A 22,729-nucleotide genomic window follows, 5' to 3' on the forward strand; every position below is an offset into this window, starting at 1 on the left:
CGCGTCCCTGTTGGTCGGCGTGCCTTCTATCATCCTTTTAAACCCCGCGAGTCCCACCTCCTTTCGCCCCGCCCAGGCTCCACGGCCGACCGTTAGTCGCGTGCGCGATTTCTGGGCGTCAGGTCGCGCGCGTACGCAGGCGTCTCATTCAAACGGCCCAATCAGCGTCCGCGTCGCCCTTTACGTCCTCTTCCTTTCTGCTTCCCCCTTCTCCACCGCTCTATTCTCCCGGATACCCTCCCGGACCCCCACGCGCCCCGACTGGCCGGCCCGCTGCCCGTCCCCTCTCCAACTTCTGCCCGCAGTTTGCAGGAAGGGAGCGAGCCCGTCGAACGCCGAGGACCGTGCGCGCTGACGTCACGGGTCGAGGCGCCGCGAGAGGGGCCCGTGAGGGGGCGTGGCCTGTAGGCGGATATAAAAGGGTAGCCGTGCGCGCGCGGCCGGCTTACTGCGGCCGGTCAGTGGGGCGGGTGGAGGTGCTCTGCGGTTGGCGGCAGACGTCGGAGGCAGCGAGGAGCAGAGCGGGGCCGCCGGGGCCTCGCTAGGGCCGTAGCGACAGCAGTTGGGCCCCCCGCCCCGGCAGGCGGCCGGAGAGCGCGGGAAGGGGGCCGGGGGGACCCGCCCCCGGCCGGCTGCAGTCATGGTGAGTGCGGCGCCCAGGCCCGGGAAGGGTGAGCGAGGTACCCCCCCGTAGAGGAAGAGGCGTGGTCTCAGGACCCTCTCGCGGGCGGCTTGAGGGGTTGGAAAGCCCTCCTGGACGTCCGAGGCCTGAGTTGGGCCCAGGGGCCTTCCTTCCTGTAGGCTGGGCGGGAGGGGAAGGCCCAGCCGAGTCCCGGGGAGAGCTCCGGCCTTTTGGGCAGGCCTGTGGTGTTCTGGGAACAACAACACTCCGCGGCCGTCTCCAGGACCGATCTGGGGTTTCCAGGGTGGTCTTATCAAGATTAGGTGGGGGAAAGGGTCCAAGGTAGGCCTCGGGCCTACCCAGAATCATTGGGGAGCCTGTACGGAGCTACGAACGGGCTTCGGGGGTTTCTGGGGGAGGTGGAGTCTTCCACAAGAGCTCAGAGATACGCCCCATTTCTAGTGGATTAGCCTGGGACCGTCGCCTGAAGCTTCCTGGGTTGGGGTTTCCGGGAGCTTGGGGTGATTAATTGACAGCCCGGGACTCCACGGACTCCTAGATCCTGCAGGAGGCTCCAGGCCCTGGCTTTGCCCGTGGCTCACCCGCTTGTGTCCATACCTAGAACTCCAACGTGGAGAACCTGCCCCCCCACATCATCCGCCTGGTGTACAAGGAGGTGACGACGCTGACCGCTGACCCACCTGACGGCATCAAAGTCTTTCCCAACGAGGAGGACCTTACCGACCTGCAGGTCACCATTGAGGGCCCTGGTGAGTGTGGGAACGACAGGGAGGGGTGCACTTCCTAGATCTTAGTCATCCTAGAGCCAGGATAGGAGGCTCCCACTCTAAGTGGATTGCCAGACCTTGGGGACCCAAGGGTGGGCAGGACAGGCACACCTGTTAGATGTGGTGTTCCTGGTGTGCAGAGCTGGACACTAGGAATGACAAATAATTATGTACTCTCTCCCCATTAAATGTTGGTGAGAAAAAACTCTGGGGGCCAAGAGAGCATGTAATGGGCCCTTAGCTTGGGTCTGGGTGTTTCTTGGGGGAGATAATAAGCAAACCACTACAGGCAGTAGTTTGGTCTTTAGGCTGGTTTAGTGTGTCACTTCGCGTGCACTACATTTAGGTTATTGGATTTTTACGATTTAAATGAAGAGTATGTAGTGAAAGATCTAGTCTGGAGTTGGGTTTGTGGGCAGAGGGTCAGGGAAGGCTTCCTGAGATGGTCACAAGGTGATTCACCCCATGCTGATGCGGGCTCGGCGGGAGGTGAGGATCCCAAAAGGCCTTTGGCAGTTTTGTGGTGTATTAGATACTTTATTATAAGAACAGAAGAAAAAGGAGTGGCAAAGCTTACAGGAAACAGATCCTTTAGGGTCTGTAGGTCTCTTCAAGAATTTTAGAAAGGAAGCCCTTGGTGTGTTTAAAGCAGGACTTCACTGTGACTTTGGTGGGGGTTTGGGTGGGGTTGCAAGCCAGAGGCTGGCATCCATCAGGTGAGAGAAGTGGTTCTGCTGGACTTGGAGGGGGGCTTAGATTTATGGGGGGAAATGGATGGGTTGGACGTGGAGGCTGAAGCACCAGAAACAGCCTTGGGTCTGGAATGGCTCCCATGGGTTTTTGACCTGATCAGGAGAGTGAATGAGAGGGCTGTTTGCTGCAGCGGGGAGACCATGGAGTGGACAGAGCTGTCCTGACTCTTGCCTGAGAGACTAAAACAGATGTTTTTCCGGGGGACTGAGGGGCATATATGTCTGTGCCACTTGGGAATGGTGTGCGGTGGCTCCAGTGGGGAGTGAGGAGGCCTGCGTGGGTGGGGACCACCAGTCGGGTTAGCTCTGAGCTGGGGGGAGGGGTGGTGCCTGCAGCCCCCTGGGAACCTAGCCCTGTCCTCTCAAGAGCTCCCAGTCTGGGGAAAGAAGTGGGGGTACTTGCCTCACTGTCAGACCGGGGAGGCTGGGTTTTGGGGTGCCTGGAAGACGTGAGCCTCCTGATATGTCCCCTCCGTGCATTCCAGAGGGGACCCCGTACGCTGGAGGCCTCTTCCGCATGAAACTCCTGCTGGGGAAGGACTTCCCGGCCTCCCCGCCCAAGGGCTACTTCCTGACCAAGATCTTCCACCCGAATGTGGGCGCCAACGGCGAGATCTGTGTCAACGTGCTCAAGAGGGACTGGACCGCTGAGCTGGGCATCCGGCACGTGCTTCTGGTGGGTTCTGCGCCTGGCCTGCTTCCTGGCCGGCCCAGTCATGTCCAAGCCACAGAGCCTTGTTTCCCTTTAAAATAATCAGTGCTGAAGTGGTGGGGACCTCCATGTGAGAGTCCAAGTTTCCAGCTTTTCTAGAAGGGTAGGCAGCACCCAGGGAGCTCTGCCACGGGGCGGGTGAGGGGTTTGTGTGGGGACAGTTTTCTGGCAGGCGAGGGCCGAGCGTCTGGTTGGAGAGCCTTTCCGACACTAAACAGCTAGTGCAACCATTAGCGCTGTAATTTCGCTGCTTCTCACCCAGGAGTGGCTCTGTGCCCCCGGGCCGTCTTTAATTGTCCTGCTCGGGTGCTCCACCCCTAGTGGGTTGACACTGGGGAGCTGCTGCACCTTGGAGAGCCATGCCCGCCCACCTCCCCCAGGTGGGGCCCCAGGGTCCCTGTGCCCCTTAGAGCATGTAGGTCACCTGGTGCCTTTCCCCACCTGCCTTACAAGGTAAAACTTTTTTTAAAAACCTGAATTTCTTACGAGTCCCTGGGGCAGACGGTTGGAAGGACAGGGAGTTGGGGTTTCCTGCAGGGCACGGGGAGGGTTGAGCACCAGGGTAAACGGACCCCAGACCTGTCCTTCCTCTCCCTGGAGTGTTGGTAGTGGTTGCCAGGGAGACTGGGTGAGCTCACTGAATACCTGTGTGCCCGCAGAATGGTGAGTGTGGTCTGCCAGGCCAGTACCTGGGCTCCCCAGCCCGGGCCTGGGCACTGATGGCAGGGCAATGTGGGGTCTGAGAGGCTTGGAGGCGGGTCCCTGACCCCAGCTCTCTCCCCACAGACCATCAAGTGCCTGCTGATCCACCCCAACCCTGAGTCGGCCCTCAATGAGGAGGCAGGCCGCCTGCTGCTGGAGAACTACGAGGAATACGCGGCCCGCGCGCGCCTGCTCACCGAGATCCACGGCGGCGCCGGCGGGCCCAGCGGCGGGAGGCCCGAGCCTGGCCGCGCTGCGGCCAGCGGGGCACCGGCCTCCAGTGCTGACCCCACAGCCCCAGGGGGTCCAGCGGGGGCTGAGGGGCCCATGGCCAAGAAGCACGCGGGCGAGCGCGACAAGAAGCTGGCAGCCAAGAAAAAGACGGACAAGAAGCGGGCGCTGCGGCGCCTGTAGTGGGCTCTCTCCCCTCCCTTCCCACCTGACCTGACTCTGTCTCTAAGTTATTTAAATTATGGCTGGGGTGGGGGAGGGCACAAGGGCACTGGGACCTGGATTTGTTTTTCTAAATAAAGTTGGAAAAGCAGCTGTGTGCCTCCACCACTTGGGCTGTGAGCAGCGGGCACCCCGCGGTGCAGTGGTCGGTGGGGGCCTGGTTCTGATGGCTCCTGCCCTTGTCCTGAAATGGGCACAGCAGACTGGTGGGGTCTGGCCAGGCAGCGGGTGCGGGCCCCATGTGTCTGCCCCGCCCTGGGTTCTGGGTTCTTGGTCCAACTCTGGCCGCAGAGCGTGCTCTTGGGGGCCTCTGACTCCTCCCAGGCTTCGTGACACCAGTGGGCGGGTCTCTGCTCGGGTCTCAGGTTGAAGCTGACCAGGCGCGTTCCTTTCTTGGGTCCTCTCCAGGCTTCCGTTCCTGGGTTGGAGGGTCTGGGGCTGTCCTCAGCTGGAAGCTACCTGGTCCTTTGGCAGGGCTTAGTTGATTAGATGCAGCTGTTTGATGAGCCCTGGGGGAGAATTTGGCTGCAGGAGTATGGCCCTCCCTGCCCAGTTTCCTCATCTGCAGGAAGGCAGAAGCAGTCACGGCAGCTGTGGAGGGTCAGGGTGAGGCCACAAAACCTGGGGAAGTGCAGGGACAGCAGGGAGCCACTGGTTTGGCAGAAACCCCTGAAGGCCCAGAGGGGGGACTCCACCAGGTTCTGCGGGGCCTCAGGATGCGTCAGAAACGATCAAAAAGTACAGAGAAACAAAGGCCTGTCAGAGACTGGTATGCCAACTTTCATAGTTGCTGCTTTCATAATCAGACTGGAAATAGCAGACGTGTTCATCAACAGATGAGTGAAGAAACTGCAGTCACTCGGCAGACTACTACTTAAGTACCCAAAACACTGAGTGAAGCCACATACTAGAGTACAAATAGCAAAGTTCCACTTCTGTGAAATTCTAGACGACAGCCAAAAGCAGATCCCTGGCCTGCTGGGATCACGGAGGATCAAGTACACAGAGCCTTGGTGATGAGCACGTTCCAGATCTCAGTTACAGTGGGGCTCACGTGGCTGCATAATTATGTGAACGTGTGTATTTAAAATCAGTGTATTGTACTCTGTAAAGTAGATCTCAGAATTTGATGTAATTTTTTAAGCCAAGGAATTCGGTTCAGTGGGAAAGATGATAGTTGACATACAACTGAAAGAACAAATCTCAATGTGTGAAGAGCTACAGATCAGTAAAAATGAGAAAGCAAAAGCTCAGGCACAAAAGTCACAAAAGGGGGAATCCCAGTGACTACCAGGCAAACAGTGAAGATTCCCATCATCACGAGTGATGGGAAAGGTACAGCAGAAGCCTGAGCTGACCCCGCTAGACCTGGCAATGCCAAGTGTAGAGCCACGGATGGTCTCCCAGTCCATGGTGCGCCCTTGGCAGGAGCGGGAAATGAAAGTCACGTGGAGATGCAGTGGAAAGGCTGAAAGCAGAGTATGTCATTACTCGGCATTCTTGCACACATACCACGAGCTGCAAAGCCACATTTGTCCTAAGTTGCAAGCAGTATAAACATGCCTGTATACAGTTGAGGAGTGATACTATACAACACAAGAGTGGTGGGCCATCACTCCCAGCAGCGTGGAAAAGCTTGCCATCAGCCAAACAAGCAAGTTTCAGGAGACCCACAGTCCGAATGCCATCGCATGCAGTTCCAGAACCATCAAAACCAAGCTCTGCTGCTAAACACACATTTGGTGGTCACGCCGTTTGAGACCAAGAAGATTGCTTCCCTAAGGCTCAGGACACTGGTTACCCCGAACCAGCAAGGAACCCAGGAGCAAAACATAAATGTGTGCTTTTCTGAATTTTAAGAACATGAAGGGAGGGAGGTGGAAGGGGGTTCCTGGATGGAGAACACATGTGCACCCATGGCTGATTCATATCGATGTATGGTAAAAACCACTATGATATTGTACAGTAATTAGCCTCCAATTAAAATAATTTTTTAAAAAAGACAAAACACACACACAAAGAACATGAAGAAGCACATTATGAGAGATGGACCAATCTCCAAAACATATTATGTAAGAAAGAGCAACATGCCAACACTGTATAAGATATGCTACCATTTGTTTTTAAACTTTGGCCAAAAGGTGACACTAGCACCTGCAAACGCTGTCCCAAGAAAGAAGAGCCTGGAATACCGTGTGCATGGCACCCATTCAGAATGCAACGTCTTGACTTTTAAAAAATTTTAAAGATAATGAGGTTTCACTAGAACGGCTCCCTCAAACTCCCATCTCTCCCAACACCCAACTCCCTAATGAGGGACAAGCAGTGTCAGTGGGTTCTCTTGTATTTTTCTGAGGAAATTCTATGGGAATGCAACCAAATTTAAGCATGTTGTTTAGTCACTAATTCATGTCCAACTCTGTGACGCCATGGACTGTAGCCCACCAGACTCTTCCGTCCATGGGATTCTCTAGGCAAGAATACCAGAGTGGGTTGCCATTTCCTTCTCCAGGGGATCTTCCTGACCCAGGAATCGAAGCCACATCTCCTGCATTGGTAGGTGGGTTCTTTACTACTGAGTCACCAAGAAAGCCCCCCAAATTTAAGTATATGTTCTATTATTTCTATTTTTTGGCCATACCACACGGCTTATGGATCTTAGTTCCTCGGCCAGAGACTGAGCCTGTGCCCTCGGCAGTGAAAGCGCAGAGTCCTGGCCACTGGAGCAGCAGGGGAGGGAAGTCCCCGACACCCGTCCTCTTCCACCCACCGTCTCATTAGCGCGTACCTGGCAGTCACTGCACACGGCATGCCACACCTGGGCTTTCTGACTAAGAATGGCTGGCTGGCTGTGCGGTAGCACCCAGCCTTTACAGGCCCTCAGTTGCGCCCCAACGTATGGCAAAAACCCAGCAACACTGGAAGGAATGACCTCGGTGCGTGGAGCCCGGGGCACACAAGAAGTCTGAGAGTCACCCTTGTCTGTGACATCCTGGGGCCACGGGATACATCTGTGTGTAACTGTACACGTACCGCCAAGTCGCTCCCCGTGGGTCTGCACCGCTGGACACCGCCAGCAACCTGTGTCCACCCCCACCCCACCCACACCACACCAGTGCTCTGATTTTTATCCAACTTGGGTTTTTCTCAAACTGAGGCGAACACTTAGTCATCTTTAATAGACTTCTTTTAACAAGAGTTTTGGATTTACACGGAAATTGTGACCACAGTACAGGGTACCTCCTGGCTGTGTCTCCTCCGTAAATGCAAAGTTCCTGAAACCAATGTGCTGGTTTGGCTGTGAGAGCCTGGCCAAGGGGCATGAGGACTTCCCTGGCTCTCCAGCGGTGAGGACCCCGTGTTTCTACAGGGGGCATACGTTTGATATATGTCAGGGAACGAAGATCCCACACGCCATGTGGCATGGTTGGACCCCCAACTGGAATCCTGGGCTCCTCGCATGTCTCCAAACCACATGCACACGTTATTTTCTTAACAGAAGACTTTACAGAATAGGTTTTATTCCAGCAGATGACTACAGGAGTAACAAAGGTAAATTTTTAAAATTCCTGGACAGGGCAGAGACAGCCTGGAGGAAATGCAGCAGAGGGTACAAGGGTATTCACATAACTCACGAAGACGGAGCCACAGGCATTATTACCATGTGGATTTGTCCTCAAAGTGCTCTGAAAATCCCGAGCATTATATGCACACAGTTGTAGACATGGAAAGACGTTTGTGTTCGTTCTGAGTCCATCTGCTCAAGATAAATTACACCCATTCTTACACGTAAGGGAGATCTGTGGACTTGTCCCAGCAAGCCATGTTACAAGCACTTTGCACATTTAACCTCAACAATCCTAGGAAGTAAGGTCTACTGAAGTGCACGTGTCAAAGGCAGAGGTCAAGGAACCAACCCAAGGCTGCACAGCCAAGAAATGGCGGAGCCCTGAGGTAACCGTGCAGATGGAAATTCAATCAAGGAGCAGGTTTCCACTGCTGAGTGACCCTGTGCGGGGCAGCTGCCAAGGGCGTGCCCTACACTCAACTCTGCAAGCATTCCCTAGATTACCACTGGACACGATGCAGCACACAGAACCAAGATCTCTGCTTCTCAGAGCCCCAGGCAATCAGACACAAGAGGAACTCCGTTTCCTGTACAGGGAAACCAAGGCCCAGAGAGGCTAGTGCCACAAGCGTGGGAACTGGCAGTTCTGGAACCGGCCCTCAAGCAGTTTGGCCACTGGTGCAGAGAAGCGTGTTGGGGGGGGGGGGGGGGTTGCTGGGTGGCATCTCTGGACAACTGCCCATCTTCCACTCTCCCCACCCTGGCCCTATGGTCCCCGCTGAGAAGCCAGCAGTCAGTCTGGCGCTCCCTCATGAATTGCTTCTCCCTTGCTGCTTTTCAGATTTTCCCTGTCACGGCGTCCGGCATTTTTGCCTTGACGTGTATCTGCCCAGCTGGGCTGTGTGTGTGCCGAGCGCCCAGAGCAGCAGGGATCCAGGGCAGAAAAGGAGACTCCCACATCTAACCACCAGCTACCACGCAGCGCAGTGGACGCCCAGGGCTGCGTGCCTCTGGCCTGCTGGGCTACGGTGACTCACCCAGCAGATGGTACGCTCACTGGGGTGGGCGTGCCCAGGTCCAAGGCTCAGTGTGGGCAAGCACCTCCCAGAGAACAGCGAGGCTTGGGGGGGGGGTGGGGGCCACCGGCCACGGCCAGCCTCTCCATGGGGTGGGACGGGAACCATGGCAGAGCTCTGAGCAGGTGTTAAAGTCACCGAAGTTCACCGGAACTACGGACACCTCCCCACCAGAGTTGAGAACAGACCTCGGGAGGGCAAAGGTGGTTGGTCCTGGGGAGGAAGCTTTGGCAGGAAGGGTTCCTGACCACGTCCGCTGACTGAGGAAGCCTGGAGCTCCTGACCCCAGCACAGAGCTGGGGGTGGGGGGCAGGGGCCTCACGTTGGCAGGATGGGTGTCACATAGTAGGTACATGAGGAACACACCAGGAGGCATTACATGGGTAACCTTTACTTATCTGAGCCTCACTTTCTACATCTATAACGCTGGGATAACGTCTGCTTCATGGGGTGTCTGGAAGACAGCCACTGCACAAGTATGCGCATTCTTTTGTGTACAAACACATAAACATGCTACAGGTCGATCTCATTACCAACAGCTAATTACCACACTTACCATGTGTAGGCTGTCTTCTGGGCCTTCATTAACCTCCTTAATCCTAAGAGACTCTGAGAGGGGCACTCACTTGCCCAAGACCACACAGCTAAACACTAAGCTGGAAGAAGTCAGGTAGGTACCCACCAGCGGTGCCTACATCCTGGTTTTAACAGACACCAGGAAGCCAGCAGCAGAACCGACTTCAGACCCAGCCAACAGAGACCCTGGGGAGACAGCTGTGCACCTGGGCAAGGGCTGGAGGGAGGCTCTGCCGCAGAGTGGAGTGGGGAGGACTGAGCAGGGCTGGGCGCGCTGGGGGCAGGCATCCGCTGTGAGGCAGCAACAGGTGAGGTCAGGGTTGAGGGCTCGCTTCCAAAGTAGCAGGAGGCAGACAGCTGGCCAGGCGGGTTCCCAGCCAAGAGGCTGTGGCCATTGCAGCCTGCCTTCCCCTCTGCCGCTGGGGATAGGGCCCCATAGAGTCCAGGACTCAGGAGCTGCCTGGTACCCCAAGGGCAGGCTCCCTTCCCAGATGAGCACTTGGCCCAGAACCAAAGGCCAAGGCAAAGTGGGCCCTGCCCACTCCTAAGCCCCAAGATCCTCAGTTCACACCTGCAGGATCCCCTGGGAGACTGAGCTGCCCAGGACCCTCAGCTGAGGGCAGGATCAGTCTGTCCCCCTCCTCCCCGCCACAGCTCCCACTGGGGCTTCCAGACCACCCCAAGGAACAAGAGTCCACAGGCGGGATCCCAGACAGGACACGCATCACCTTCACAGGCCACAGAACTACCGACTAGGAGGTGCGCTGAGCCTCCATCCAGATGCCCACCCCTCAGGAGAGACTATTCAGACACCAGAAACTTCAACACAGGCCTATCCTGAAGCTTCACCATGCACTGGCAGAGTGTGGTGGTGTGACGATTCTAGGTTTTACTTCACGTGCAACTCCTAGTCTCCCGAATGTTGAATTTACACTAACCACTAGCCCCGACGGGTAGAAACGCTGGGCCACAGACTCAGGCCCCCTGCCTGGAGCTGGCCCTTCACACCCAAGACGCTGGGGAACCTGTGTGGTGCCGGCGGGTGTGGGTGGTCTCTGGGGGACAGACGGGAGCAGGGACAGACTCGCAGGGGCAGAGACGGGGCTGCACAGAAGACGGCAGGTGGAGGAGGCTGCTGACAGCTTTATTGCTCTGGGGAGGGGAGGCCAGAGGCTCAGGAGCTCTTGGTGGGACGGCTCGGCTTCCTCTTCACCATCACAGGCTTCTGGCTGCGCAGGATAGCGCTGGCTCTGCGGATGGCGGCCTGAAGGCGAGGCGGGCTCAGGTCACCTCCCCTGGGAGCTTGTACCCACCACCCTGTGTTCCCAGAGCACAGTTCCCACTCCACAGTCACCAGAGGACCACCCCCCGAGGCACTGCCCAGGCACTCCCGGCCTGCCCGCCTTTCGAGACCAGCCCCACTCACCATGCGCAAATCCGGGCGGTACTTGTTCTTCCGGATCATGTGTCGGATGCTGCTGAGGGTGGCCCGGGCGTTCTTGTTGATGGTGGTCCGCACGTAGGAAGTGGCCGGCTTGCGCTGGCCTGGCAAGGGATGGGGAGAAGGGGGGCCCCAGGTGTCAGTGGAGGGTCTGGAACGTCGGTGCCCACACCTGTCATGAGAGCCCGAGTGCCTGGGCCGTGTGAGTGCGGGAGGTTGCCTCATCTCCAAGCTCCACTCACAGGACAATCACAAGGACGACCACAGGCCAGGCCCTGCACTGCCCCAGGTGTCTCCTCCCTACCCCAGCCCGGGGCCAACTCTGCTCAGCTGACAGAGGTGGACTCTCATGTCTAAGGTCGCATGTACCCAAGTGAGGCGGCCACTCAGCACCGCACAGGCCAGGTAGTGAGTGCTCCCCAGAAAGCAGCTCTGCTCCTCTCACACCCGCACCCTCCCAGGCCCAAGCTACCACTGTCTCGGCAACAAGAGTTCAAAAGGCCGAGCTCTGAGGCCTGGCCCCAATCAATCCAGGATGATCTGGAGCCACAGAAAGGACGGAGGGAAGATGGGCGGCTGGTGTGTTTATGTGTGTACGCCGAGCACCCGCCCCTCACCTGCGCACAGCTGGAGTCCGCTCTCCGCTGCCCAAGAAGGAGAGAAAGGAAAACTCCCCCCTTACTGTGCCTCAGAGCTGATGGGGTCCCAGCTGCATCCTGTGCTTCTGAGTTCCCCCAAGAAACCCAGGACCCTGTATCACACTTCAGGTTTGATGTCAGCCTTCACTGCCCCAGAGGGGAGCCCCCGTTACCCCCTCAGGTCAACCCAGTTTCTGACAGCCCAGAAGAGCCACCAACAATCCAACAAGGCAAAGGAAGGTTTTTGGGACCCAGCACCCCAGAACAGGGTTCTCAGGAGTGTGGGAATCGGGGAAGCCTAAGAGCATAAGCAACTGGCTGCCCCGGGAGAGGCTAACCCTCATCCCTGAGAGACCAGGAGGCAGCAGCTGTGATCGGTGCTGTCACTGAACAGGACACAGAGCTCAGAACCCACAGGGAAATCAATCAGGGACCCGGAAAAACTCGTTCCTCTCTCATAAAGCCCAAGGCCCACTTAAAAACAAAAGTGTTGAAAGTGTGATACACTAACTCAGCTATTATCCAGAAACCCCTCCTCCCCTTGAGCCCCCTCGAAGAGTCTAAAAGACAAGTCTGTGGGGTAAACCAGTTTATGGGGGGTGGGGTGGGATACCGAGACCTCCTTCTGAGCTCCCCCAGCCACAACTCGAGTCTAACTACTGCTTCAGAAGCTTCACTTCCTACGTGTGGGAACTAAAGGTCGGTCCCTCATCTGTTTGCCTCCGTTTCCCTACTTGGGGAGAGACAAACGCCCACCTCCACCTGGGGTGCTTCAAGGATTTATTCTGAATACATCAAACCGCAGCAATTTTGGAGTCCTGACTCAGACCCTATTAATCTCTCCACTTTTCAAATGAGCTCCTGTAACTAGTAGGCTCGCTTGGAAAGGAACCAGCCTCCCAGGCAAACACCCTGAGCCCAGGAATCCTGATTAAACAGCACAAGCACGGACACTGAAAAACCACAGCCCCCTGCCCCGGAAGGGGGTCAGCTGCCTGGGTCCAGCCATGGTAAAGGCTCACCGGATCTCCGCTTCATCACCACCACGACCCCTTTGCCGTCCGCCGCCGGCTCCACGCCCACGGTCTTGCGGTGAATGAGCCCATTGTAGCGAAAGGAGTTGCGCGCCTTCAGGTTATTCGGCTCCTGGGAATCGGAACGCATCGCGGTCGTGAGGACGAAGGGGGCACGGCGATCGAGCAGGCCCCTCCCTCCGACCGAGGCGTCGGGGCCCCACTTACGGTGCTGTACGTCTGCTTATTCCTCTTAATCAAAAAGCTGGAACAGTTCCGCACGACCATCCACTGCAGATGCGCGGACATGGCGGAGACTGCGGGGAAAGGGGCGCGGGGAAACGTCAAGGGAGCAACAGGCAGAAACCTCAACACAGAGAAGAGGTGTTTTGGGGGGACGCGGGGAATGGGGGCACCACGTGCGCCGACGGCGCCTAGAAGTCTGCCAGGCGGGGCTGAGCCGCCTAAGGCGGCGGGGCTGAGCTCAGGCGGCCGAGACTCACTATAAGTGACGAGGCGATGAGAACCCACAGAGACCTAAGGCGGCGGCGCCGGAGAGCAGCCAAGAACGCGAGAAGCGCGGTGAGAGCGAACAGGCCGGGGCACAAACACGGGGAGCGGGCGCGAGACGCGGCCACGCGGGAGCAGGAAAAGGCCTCCACTCACCTCCTCTCAATGCGGCGGCCGGAGACGGAAAGAGGCACGCTGGGGGCGGGGCAACGCCTTTAATACCGACACGCATTTCCGCTTCCTGTCTGGGCCCGCGCATGCGGTGGGCCACACCCGCCTCCGAGGGGGCTCGTCAACGTTCGGCTATTTCCGCCAGTCAGTCGCCAACCTTTCGGGGCCCTTCTGAAGCCTTCCGCTAGGGGCCTGAGGGCTCGTGCGTTTTCGACGCGCAGCGCCGCCCTTCTGAGGGCCCTTCGTGTGTCCTCGGAACTCCGCGGCCGGATATCCGAGCGGGTCTCGCTACAGAGGTCCCCAAGTCCCCTTCCTCAGCGGCGTCTTTCCAACATGGTCACCCAATGCGTGACACAGTATGAGTGCTCAGTACACATTTGTCTGATAAATGAAACTGTGAGTGCGTGAACTATTTAACCCTAGTTCCAGGGACTCCAAGGGCCTCCAGCTTCTTCGTAGACCATCGGCTATTCCCGACGAAGCCAGCAGGCCCGCTCGGATATTTTCGTTACTCTCCGGAAACGCCCTTCGGAAGGATGGCCTCCTTCCGTCGTCTTGCCCCATGCCCACTTCGGATCGCTTCGGAAACACTCGGTACCTATTCGGCCACCTTCGGAAAAGCTTCGGCTATCCCCGGGAGCCCCTTCTCTCAACTCGCCCTCGCCTGGGGTCTAGAGAAAAGCTGGACGGAACTTTCTCGCAGACCGCCACCCTGGAAGGACGTGGATTTCCTCTAAGGGCGAGTTGTCTTGGAGGAGAGGAGATTTGCCTGCGAAACCTCTGGTTCCCTTAGAGCTTCCATTCCTGTTCCCCCCTCTTCCCTGTGCCTTGCGGCCTCGTGCTCCATTCCCACCAGCACCGTTCACGGCCGTTACACTTTATGGAACTCTTCTTTTCTGTTGTCAGGGTCCTCCTTAAGGAGAAGGAGCTTCGCCTGATACATCTCTGTGTCGTAGCCTTGGCTAGCACAGGGCCTGGCGAGACTCCCAAGTGAACAGAAGGAAAGAACAGGGCCTTATGTCACCTCCACCAGGACAACGCGTGATTATGTCCAGGAAGTCCTCGAGGGCAGAGGCCTTGTCCATCTCCTTGCCTTTGGACTTCGCCCCTAATGAGTCCCGACGGTCCCGAGGCCCCAGGAGAAATCTGAGCAAGCAGGGACGTTGGGGTTTGCCTGTTCCCTCCATTGGAGTGCTCTAAATCTGATGGTGGCGACAGAGTTCCTGTGAGTCCCATCCACCGTTCTGTCCTTGGGATCATTCTCTCTGGACCACACAGGCGGCCTCGGCAGGCAGGCAATATAATGCCCACTTACATCCCTTAAGGCGCTCTGCCTGCTGATCCCCTACCTCCCAGGGCTCCTGGGGGCCCGGGGCCTTGTCTGCTCCTTGTTTTTTGACCCCACCTGTCCCCACCGCGGGGCCCGCTGCCCAGGAGGCAGGCACAGAAACAACGCCAGGGCTCCCCCCCCCCCCTCCCCCGCGCCTTCTGGTGCCTCCATCAGAAAGTCCTGAATTTGGATCACGTGCGGCTTCAGACTCCTGGAGGAGCGCAGGGGGCCTGGGCCACACTAACCTGTGCGCCCAGCCGGCCCCAGCACCGGCCCCTGATGGCCAGGGCGCCCCCGGGCCGGGCCCGTCCACACCCGGCCCAGCCCAGGTGACCAGGAGAGAGCCGGGCATACCTGGCGCAGAACCCTGACCCCGCCCCGGGCCGCACCCGGAACGCGGAACGCGCTCTCCGCGGGTCAGAGCCAGCCATGGCGGCGGCGCCGGCCGTGTGCACCTCGCCGGGGCCCCCGCTGAGCGGTGCACCGTCCCCGGCGGCGGGCGCGCCGGGGCTGGCGTCCGGCCTGGGCCGCTGCCGGATGGCGCTGCTGCTGGCCGTGGCGCTGGACGTGGCGGGCATGGCGGCGCTGCTGACCGGCGTGTTCGCGCAGCTGCAGGTGCGCGGCCGCGACTTCGGCGACCTGCTTATCTACACGGGCGCGCTGCTTGTCTTCCTGAGCCTGCTCGGCTGGATCCTCTGGTACACCGGCAACATCGAGATCTCGCGCCAGGAGCTCGAGCGCGACTACGGCCTGAGGCCCTCGGCGCTCGCCCGCCTCGCGCGGAAGCTCTCCCGCCGCTGGTCGGCGCCGGCTTCCTCCGCCGCCGGCCGGCGCGCCGCGCCCGGCTCCCAGGGAGTGCGTCGCGTCGCCCGCACGCCTCCGCCGCCCGCCGCCGGTTCCCGCCGCGTGCGCCTGCAGCTCGCCTCGCTGGAGGCCGGGTCCGGGGCGACGGGAGCGGGCACAGAGTGAGCCCGAGGTGAGGGGTGGGGAGGCGGGGCGGGGCGGGGACGAGGGGAGAGACCTCAAAGGGAGAGGGAAGTGGAGAGACGGGGACAGGGACACGCAGGGAAGAGAGACAGGTAGAGGTCAAGATCGCGGAAGGGAGAGAAGCAAAGAGCAGAGAACCGAGAACGAAGATCCAGAGACAGTACGCGTGGGTGTAGACCGGGAAAGACAAATGAGAGCCCGTCTCCAGACGTGGGAATTTCCAGGTCGCTCAAATGGTGAAGAGTCTACCTGCAGTGCAGGAGGCCTGGGTTCGATCCCTGGGTTGGGAAGATCTCCTGGAGAAGGGCGTGGCCGCCCACTCCAATATTCCTGCCTGGAGAATTCCATGGACGGAGGAGCGTGGTGGGCTATATACAGTCCATGGGGTTGCAAAGAGTCGCACGCGATTTGAAACACACACACACACACACACCCAGCCATGAGGGCTATATACAGTCCATGGGGTTGCAAAGAGTCGTACGCGATTTGAAACACACACACACACACACACACACACACCCCCAGCCATGAGGGCCAGAGAGTCACGATCGGCTCCTTGGATATTTGGGGGTATTGGTCCCAGTGTCTCCAGGCACACCCGGTCTCATTTCCCATCCAGTCTTCCCAGTGTAACAGTCCCTGAGGTCACTAGTATTACCGTCCCATCCCAGGGAGGACACTGAGGCCCCCAGAAGGTGCCACCTCTTGCCCAAGGGGGGCTAGTTGTTGTACTCTCCCAAGTGCAGAGACCTGCTGGGGCTCCCTGCTGCCCTCTGGTTGAATGCAAGCGGCTCACTCTGTGTGTGTCCCCCACTCTCCTGCCTTCTCTGCAGTGATGATGACACCCTAGCCCCCCACCCCTGTCCATCGTGGTCGGGATGTCTCCCACCAGCTGGCCTCTGTCCACACCTTCAGCTTCATCAGGGGCACACTTGTAGTCTTCACTCCCCACAGAAAGTTTACCAGATGTCTTTTACGATCTGATTCTGATTTCAGTGCCTTTTTCTGGGTCTTTTCATGGTCTGAGTTACCCCCTTTTATTGTTTGTATTGCCTTGTGTTGTGTGTGTGTGTGTGTGTGTGTGTGTGTGTACTGATCCTGTCTCTCGCACCCAAGAGGGAGACCCTAGAGGGTAAGATCTGGGTCTCTGGTGTCTTTGTTCTTAGCGTTCCCCAGCTAAGAGTGAACTCAGGAAGTCAGAGACTGATGATTGGTTGGGTGGGTGGATGAATGGATGGACAGATGAGGGATGGATGGATGGATGAATTGATTGATGGATGGGTGGGTGGATGGATGGATATGGTGGGGGTTTCAGTTTTTTGTTTTTGGCTGCACTGTGTGGCTTGTCGGATTTAAACTTCCTGACCAGGGACTTAACCCAGGCCCATGGCAGTGAAAGTGCTGAGTCCTAACCTCTGGACCTCCAGGGAATTCCCAATACGGTGGGACTGATTCATGGCAGTTAGGTGGATGGGTAGTTGAATGGACTTGGGGCAGATGGGTAGGTAAACAGATGAGAGGGCAGATGAAAGGGTTGGTTGGTAGGTGAACAGGTAAGTTGAACAATGGATGGATGATCAAATCAGTTTCCCAAGTGAGGGGTTCCATAAATGAACTAAATCCATGTTCAAAGATATTCTCTATTGGTGATGAATTAACTTTCCTCCTCTGCAACCAGAAGGATGCTAGTTATATACTGTTTTTCTTTTCTTTCTTTTTTTTTTTTTTTTTTTTTTTTTTTGTGAGAGAATTTCAAGAGTAGTCACCTGGATCAAATGCTACGTTCTGTGTTTCAGATGAGGAAACAATTGAAGACAAACAAATGCATGCATAGACGAAGCGTGAGCTAACATACAGTTTGACATACCATGCAGAAATAACTGCCAGTGGTTAAAATTACCCCCTGGAAACACTTTACCTTGTCCAGAAATCTTAACCCAGCTGTGGCGGACCAGAACCTGCTGCCAGAACCACATGCCAGAAACTGGCCAAGCTGATTAGACTCTCGGCCCCTCTGAGAAGGAAAATGGGCCTGTCCAAAGACAGGACTCTCATCATGGGCAGGGCGAGGTGGCTCCAGCACCCAAGCGACAGAGAACTGGAGTTTGAACAGAGGGACTGTCCCTCTGTGGGTGGGACTCCAGGCGCTCCTCTCTCCCTCTGGGACCAAAACCCATTGGGATGCACAGACCCAGCCCCAGCCCACATCATTTCTCGCTGTGTCATCTCCTCTGTCTCTGCCTCTCTGTGTCCCTGTGTCTGTCACAATCCATCTCCCATGTCCCTCTGCGTCGTGCCTCTGTGGTCCCCTCAACTTCTCTGCCTCTCTCTGCCTCTCGTCTCCCACCCTGTACCCCTGGGGTTCGCTGCGTTAAAGGGACAGTTACTGCTGCCAGCAGGCTGCGAAAATCGGAGGAGCCCTGAATGAGCAAGTGTGAGAGTCCGTTGTGAGGGGCCAAAGCAGGAGGAAGGGGCCCCTGGCCGTGCATGGTGGACCTGGAATGCAGGGGTCCCGAGCCACCACTAACGCCACCCTCCATCCTGCAGATGAACGCGTGGCCCCAGCTGTGAGCGCCTGACGGAGACGCGCCGCTGCCCCCAGCAGCCCCTGGCCACCAGGATACACCTGCCTGTCTCCCATCTCTCCTCCCCCAGATAAACGGCTCTGCCTCCCAGCACTGCATGTCTGTCTGGGGAGGGACGCTACTGGAGCGGGGGAAGGGGCCCTAGGAGCCCAGCTGTCCAGGCCGCCCCCTCGTGGAGGGGGGACAGGAGCCTGGGGCAGGCAGGGAAGGAGGCAGGAATCTCAAGCCCAGACCCAACTCCCCATCCAGACCTCCTGCAGCCCAGGTTCCTCAGTTCTGGGTCTCCGGAGAGGCAGACAGAGGGACAAAGACTGCAAGATATTTATTGGGAAAAACACAAAACACGCGTGGAGGGTCAGCTGGTGTGGGGTCTGTCCCTGAGAAAGGAAGAGGGGAGGAGGGGGGCCGAGCAGGATGAGTCTTCAGCTTCCAGGAAGGTTTCCGTCCAGAGGCCGAGTGCTGCAGTCATCCAGCCTTGGTGGGGAGCGGGGCAAGCGGCTGCTGGCCCAAGGGCCGCAGGATCCCATGGGCCGGCAGGTGGGCAGCAGAGACTGTCAAGACAGTGGCAGAAGGACAGATGAGGGGCTCGGCTGCCTGTGAACCAGCCCTCCCAGCCCAGCTGGAGTCTCAGCTGAGGCCACCACCACCACCCCCTGTCTAGACCCCCCACTAATCACAGCCTGGGACCTACACTCAACTCAGGGTGTCTGTTAGCCCAAGTACCTCTCAGCTCAGATGCCCCGCACTTACCCTGGGGACTCTCATTCCAGACGCCTGTCCCCACTCACCTCCCGTGATCACAGCCCAGGCCGCCCCCATCAGCCCAAGACCTGCCCAAAACACACACACACACACACACACATTCCCAGCACCGCGCCCGCCCCACCCCCCCTTCATGCTTCTCAGAAAAGAGACCGAGCATCTCTGTGCTACGTCTGTATTGAGGGGCCCTTCCAGGGGGCGCCCCTAATCATCTTCGTCCCCCCCTTCCGTTTCTTCGCCCCCTTCCGTCCCCTCCCCCTCGGTGCCCCCCGAGACGTCCAGGGCCCCCTCCGCGGGCGCCGAGGCAGGGATGCTGCCGACAGAGGGCGTCTTCTTTTCGCTCGGAGTCCGGTCCTTGGACAACAAGGAGACCGTCCTGGACAGGTCACACTTGCCCTTCAGGAACCAAGGCAGCCGCAGCATGTCGCGTCGCCTGGCCCACCTGGCGGGGAGGGGACACCGTCAGCCGCGCCGCCCCCCTGCCCCCACGCCCGGGTGAGGGGCGCCCGCCCGCGCCGAGCCCCACTCGCCAGAACAGGCAGATGCTGCTGATGAGGAAGAGGAGGCCTCCACACGTCCAGCCCAGCGCCCACATGTGCTTCCGCCGCATGTTCTCTGCGCAGAGCGGGCGGCGGTGAGACCCAGGGCTGCCCACCGCCAGCCCCACCGCCATCCCCACCCCGGGGCCCCGGCTCCCCGCGCACCATCCGGACGCTGGTGGTAGCAGACCCCATCGCGGTAGCAGCATCGGAGACGTAGGCAGAGGTTAGGGTTCTCAATTGCCGCCTGGCCCCCGCAACTCTCCCGGTCCCACACGTCTCCTTCACAACCTGGGGACCCATCACGAGGGGCGGCGTCGTCACGGAGCCCACGGCCGGGCCCAAGGCCGCCAGCCCAGAGCCCACTCCAGCCTGGGCCCCCAGCCCCTGTTCTGTCAGAGCCAGAGTCCAGGGCCCCCCAGGCCCCTCCTCCTCTGACCCGAGGGTCCAGACCCCATCCCCTCCTCCCTCTGATCCTGGGGTCCAGACCCCATCCCCTCCTCCCTCTGACCCCGTGGTCCAGACCCCGGCCCCTCCTCCCTCAGACCCGGGGTCCAGACCCCATCCCCTCCTCCCTCAGACCCGGGGGTCCAGACCCCATCCCCTCCTCCCTCTGACCCGGGGTCCAGACCCCATCCCCTCCTCCCTCAGACCCGGGGGTCCAGACCCCATCCCCTCCTCCCTCTGACCCGGGGTCCAGACCCCATCCCCTCCTCCCTCTGACCCGGGGTCCAGACCCCATCCCCTCCTCCCTCAGACCCGGGGGTCCAGACCCCATCCCCTCCTCCCTCTGACCCGGGGTCCAGACCCCATCCCCTCCTCCCTCAGACCCGGGGGTCCAGACCCCATCCCCTCCTCCCTCTGACCTGGGGATCCAGACCCCCGGCCCCTCCTCCCTCTGACCCCGTGGTCCAGACCCCGGCCCCTCCTCCCTCAGACCCGGGGGTCCAGTCTGGGCTCTCTGTCCCTGGGGGGACCCCGTGTCCTCCACTGCTCACTCCATGGATAGAAGAATCCCTGGATTCCATTCCCGTCTGTGAAAGAAAAGAGCCGTGAGGGGAGACTGGAGGCTGAGGAGTTCCCGGCTCCGCCCTCCGACCCTCTCGCCAGCGCCCTCACCTACTGAGCCCTGCATGAGCAGGAGGAGACCCAAAGCTGGGATCCCAGAGCCCACCATGTTGCCTCCCCAGCCTCCTGGGGCCTCTGTGGGGAGAGACCTTGAAGGCCATCACCCCAGCAACCGGCTTGGCCCCGCCCACCTGCCTGCCTGACCCCCAAAGTTCTAAGTTCTGTTGCTAGGGAGCCCCCTCAGCAGTGGGAAAGGAAAAAAGGGGGGTCACACTGGCCTGTGCTTCCTTAGCAACCAGGTGGAAGGGGCCTCAGGGGTGGGATGGGGCCCTGGTGTTAGAAGAGCCCCCTCAGCAACCTGGGTGCAAAGCAAGGGGAGTCTAAGTCATCTCCCCCTTGCCAACCAGAGGACCCCAAGAGTGGGCACCCGAAGACCTCTTGCCAAGGCCTCCCTCTGCTTAGTAAACTGATGCCCGAGGGGAAGGTCCAGGGGACCCAAAGCCTCCTCAGACCTGGTTGACAGGGGGAGGGCCTCCCTAGCAACCAGGGGTGGGGGGCCTGAGGCCCAGAGGACCTCACTGAGCCCCATTGTTAGGGAGGCTCCTGAGCACCCAGACCTAGGAGGGTGATGAAAAAATGGGGGTCGGGCCACATAGCTCCTGTTCAGGTGCCCCCTGGTCCCAAGGGCACCCAGGCCCCTGATGGGGAATGTGTGACCTCCCAGAGGGCTGGGCCCCCCAGGGTCCGAGAGCTCTGAGGCCTGGGTGGTGGGGCGGGGGCTCACAGGAAGGGAGCCCCGTATAGCGCGTCTCAGTCTCTCCAGCCGCAAATGAGGAAACACACCCAACTGGGGTCCCCAGGCTTCTGGTCCGGCTCCCCGGTGGTGGGGGAGGTGGTCAACCTGGGGGCTGGGTTGGGAACTGATCCTGAGTTCTCCCCTGAACCTGCACTCAGCTTCCAGCCAGTGAGGACGGGGCTCATCGCCCCTGGAGTGATCTGTCCTTGTGTCCAGACCCTGGGTCTGAATGGGGAGGGGCTGGGGGTCCGGACCCCTATGTCCTTGAGGGAAGAGGGGCTGGGGGTCTGGATCCCCGGGTCTAACGGAGGAGGGGCCAGGGGTCCTGACTCAGGTCTGACAGAGGCGGCCAGGGGGGTCCTGACTCAGTCTGAGGGTGCAGGGGGCAGGGCTGAGGTCTGAGGGCAGCTGACCAGGAGTCCAGAGCCCCCTCCCCAGGAGCCCTGTGAGGCTGCCTCCCGGCCTCCCCACCTCCTGTAAACATCCTGGTGGGTGCTGAGTGGGCCCCAGGGTTGCCTTCGTCAGAGATGACACAGGTCAGAGGGGCTCGGTAGGGGGCCGGGGGTGGGGGTCAGAGGGGTTGCAAGGCTGAGGCCAGGCAGCTGCTGACCGTTTCCTGTGTCAACATCATCCGGACCCACTTCCCAATTCCCGGGATTCCTCAGGGATCAAGGAGGGGGTGGGGGGCGGGGCCGCGGGCCCTGGACCGCGGCTTGGGGCTGGGGGGGGCCCACCGTCACGGCCCTCACCGCTAATGACAGGTTTGGGCTGCCTCTGCGGCCCGCCTGCCCCGTCACCCCCCAGAGGCCAGACAGGACCCCCCAGGGACAGACAGACGGACACACACAGCCTCGGACCTGCTGACCTCACACCGGCCAGCTCCACCTCAGCCGGGGGCCAGCCCATGAGCAAGGACCCCCTGGGGCCCCATCGTCTCCCAGCGGCATCTCCCCCCGCCCCCCCCCCCGCCGCGTCTGTGACCACCCCTCAGCGCCCGAACCCCTCTGTCTCTCCCCGTCTGTCTCTCAGCCCCCGAGCTTGTCTCTCTGGGTCTGTGGGTCCCAACTTTTTGTTTGTTATTTGCATCTCTTCCTCCCTGGGGCCTCGCTGTGGCCCCGTCTCCGTTTGTCACCATCATCTCCTGTCATTGTGATTCTCCACCATGTCTTTCCCCGGGGTCTGTCTCTGCCTCTCTTTCTCACCCTCCTTTCCTCAGAAGTGACCGGAGTATCCCCACCTTCGGGGAAGACCCGGAAGTCCTGAGAACTCCCACCCTACCAGCCTGCACCCACCAGCCCCCTGCAGCCCGCCTCCTACCCTGGGGGGGGGGGGGAGATGACTCCCACACCCTCAGGGTGGGGGCTGAGGAGGGAGCTGGTGCTGGGCGCGGACCGCTGACCCGTACCCGGGACACCGGACTGCACTCCCCAGATTGTAGCATGGCTACAAGTTCTCTCCGTCTTTCGAGAAACAAGGGTTTCACTCCTGGACAGGACACCTGGGTCTGTGGGAGGAGGGGGCTGGGAGCTGGGCTCCTGGACGTGGAGGAGGAGGAGGAGGCTGGGGGTCTGGACCCTCGAGAGAGAGGGAGGAGGCTGGGGGGGGGGGCAGTCTTGCGATCCTAGGCATCCTAGGCTGAA

At 59.5% G+C, this 22,729-nt stretch overlaps 4 protein-coding genes across 5 annotated transcripts; 2 read left to right on the plus strand and 2 right to left on the minus strand.

The window, feature by feature from the left end:
- Nucleotides 1-224: 224 nt before the first annotated feature.
- UBE2S (ubiquitin conjugating enzyme E2 S) lies at nt 225-4,120 on the plus strand. Its single transcript, XM_065926780.1, has 4 exons — nt 225-643; nt 1,245-1,392; nt 2,648-2,838; nt 3,661-4,120. The coding sequence occupies exons 1-4, from the start codon at nt 641-643 to the stop codon at nt 3,988-3,990; spliced, it is 672 nt and encodes a 223-aa protein (XP_065782852.1). The 5' UTR covers nt 225-640; the 3' UTR covers nt 3,991-4,120.
- A 6,254-nt stretch (nt 4,121-10,374) lies between these two features.
- Nucleotides 10,375-13,073, minus strand: RPL28 (ribosomal protein L28). 2 transcript variants are annotated; one of them, XM_065926782.1, is made up of 5 exons: nt 13,008-13,073; nt 12,570-12,658; nt 12,351-12,474; nt 10,676-10,794; nt 10,375-10,513 (listed from the first exon to the last, which is right to left on the minus strand). In XM_065926782.1, exons 2-5 carry the CDS (start codon nt 12,648-12,650, stop codon nt 10,424-10,426), a joined length of 414 nt encoding a protein of 137 aa, XP_065782854.1. In that variant the 5' UTR covers nt 12,651-12,658; nt 13,008-13,073; the 3' UTR covers nt 10,375-10,423. The 2 variants fall into 2 exon arrangements, with proteins under 2 accessions (XP_065782854.1, XP_065782855.1); XM_065926783.1 differs by lacking the exon at nt 13,008-13,073 and adding an exon at nt 12,845-12,992.
- Nucleotides 13,074-14,781: 1,708 nt separating this feature from the next.
- On the plus strand, nt 14,782-18,034 carry TMEM238 (transmembrane protein 238). Its single transcript, XM_065926781.1, has 2 exons — nt 14,782-15,328; nt 17,887-18,034. Exon 1 carries the CDS (start codon nt 14,782-14,784, stop codon nt 15,319-15,321), a length of 540 nt encoding a protein of 179 aa, XP_065782853.1. The 3' UTR covers nt 15,322-15,328; nt 17,887-18,034.
- Nucleotides 18,035-18,890: 856 nt separating this feature from the next.
- TMEM190 (transmembrane protein 190) lies at nt 18,891-21,542 on the minus strand. The gene is made up of 5 exons (XM_065920798.1): nt 20,345-21,542; nt 20,224-20,259; nt 19,391-19,516; nt 19,217-19,301; nt 18,891-19,128 (listed from the first exon to the last, which is right to left on the minus strand). The coding sequence occupies exons 1-5, from the start codon at nt 20,400-20,402 to the stop codon at nt 18,891-18,893; spliced, it is 543 nt and encodes a 180-aa protein (XP_065776870.1). The 5' UTR covers nt 20,403-21,542.
- Between the last annotated feature and the right edge of the window lie 1,187 nt (nt 21,543-22,729).

Source organism: Muntiacus reevesi, chromosome 2, assembly GCF_963930625.1.
Source record: "Muntiacus reevesi chromosome 2, mMunRee1.1, whole genome shotgun sequence".
In the NCBI taxonomy this organism is placed as follows: domain Eukaryota; kingdom Metazoa; phylum Chordata; class Mammalia; order Artiodactyla; family Cervidae; genus Muntiacus; species Muntiacus reevesi.

What these genes read in the sequence shown, in the direction of transcription:
- UBE2S (XM_065926780.1), top strand. An exon ending in GGTCACCATTGAGGGCCCTG is followed by an intron (nt 1,393 to 2,647) that starts GTGAGTGTGGGA and finishes CGTGCATTCCAG; the next exon opens with AGGGGACCCCGTACGCTGGA. An exon ending in GCATCCGGCACGTGCTTCTG is followed by an intron (nt 2,839 to 3,660) that starts GTGGGTTCTGCG and finishes CTCTCCCCACAG; the next exon opens with ACCATCAAGTGCCTGCTGAT.
- RPL28 (XM_065926782.1), bottom strand. Translation starts at nt 12,650, where the DNA reads ATGTCCGCGCATCTGCAGTGGATGGTCGTGCGGAACTGTTCCAGCTTT. An exon ending in ATAAGCAGACGTACAGCACC is followed by an intron (nt 12,475 to 12,569) that starts GTAAGTGGGGCC and finishes TCCGATTCCCAG; the next exon opens with GAGCCGAATAACCTGAAGGC. An exon ending in ACCGCCCGGATTTGCGCATG is followed by an intron (nt 10,514 to 10,675) that starts GTGAGTGGGGCT and finishes CCTCGCCTTCAG; the next exon opens with GCCGCCATCCGCAGAGCCAG.
- TMEM238 (XM_065926781.1), top strand. Translation starts at nt 14,782, where the DNA reads ATGGCGGCGGCGCCGGCCGTGTGCACCTCGCCGGGGCCCCCGCTGAGC.
- TMEM190 (XM_065920798.1), bottom strand. Translation starts at nt 20,402, where the DNA reads ATGGTGGGCTCTGGGATCCCAGCTTTGGGTCTCCTCCTGCTCATGCAG. An exon ending in GCTCATGCAGGGCTCAGTAG is followed by an intron (nt 20,260 to 20,344) that starts GTGAGGGCGCTG and finishes TTTCTTTCACAG; the next exon opens with ACGGGAATGGAATCCAGGGA. An exon ending in GGGATTCTTCTATCCATGGA is followed by an intron (nt 19,517 to 20,223) that starts GTGAGCAGTGGA and finishes ATGGGTCCCCAG; the next exon opens with GTTGTGAAGGAGACGTGTGG.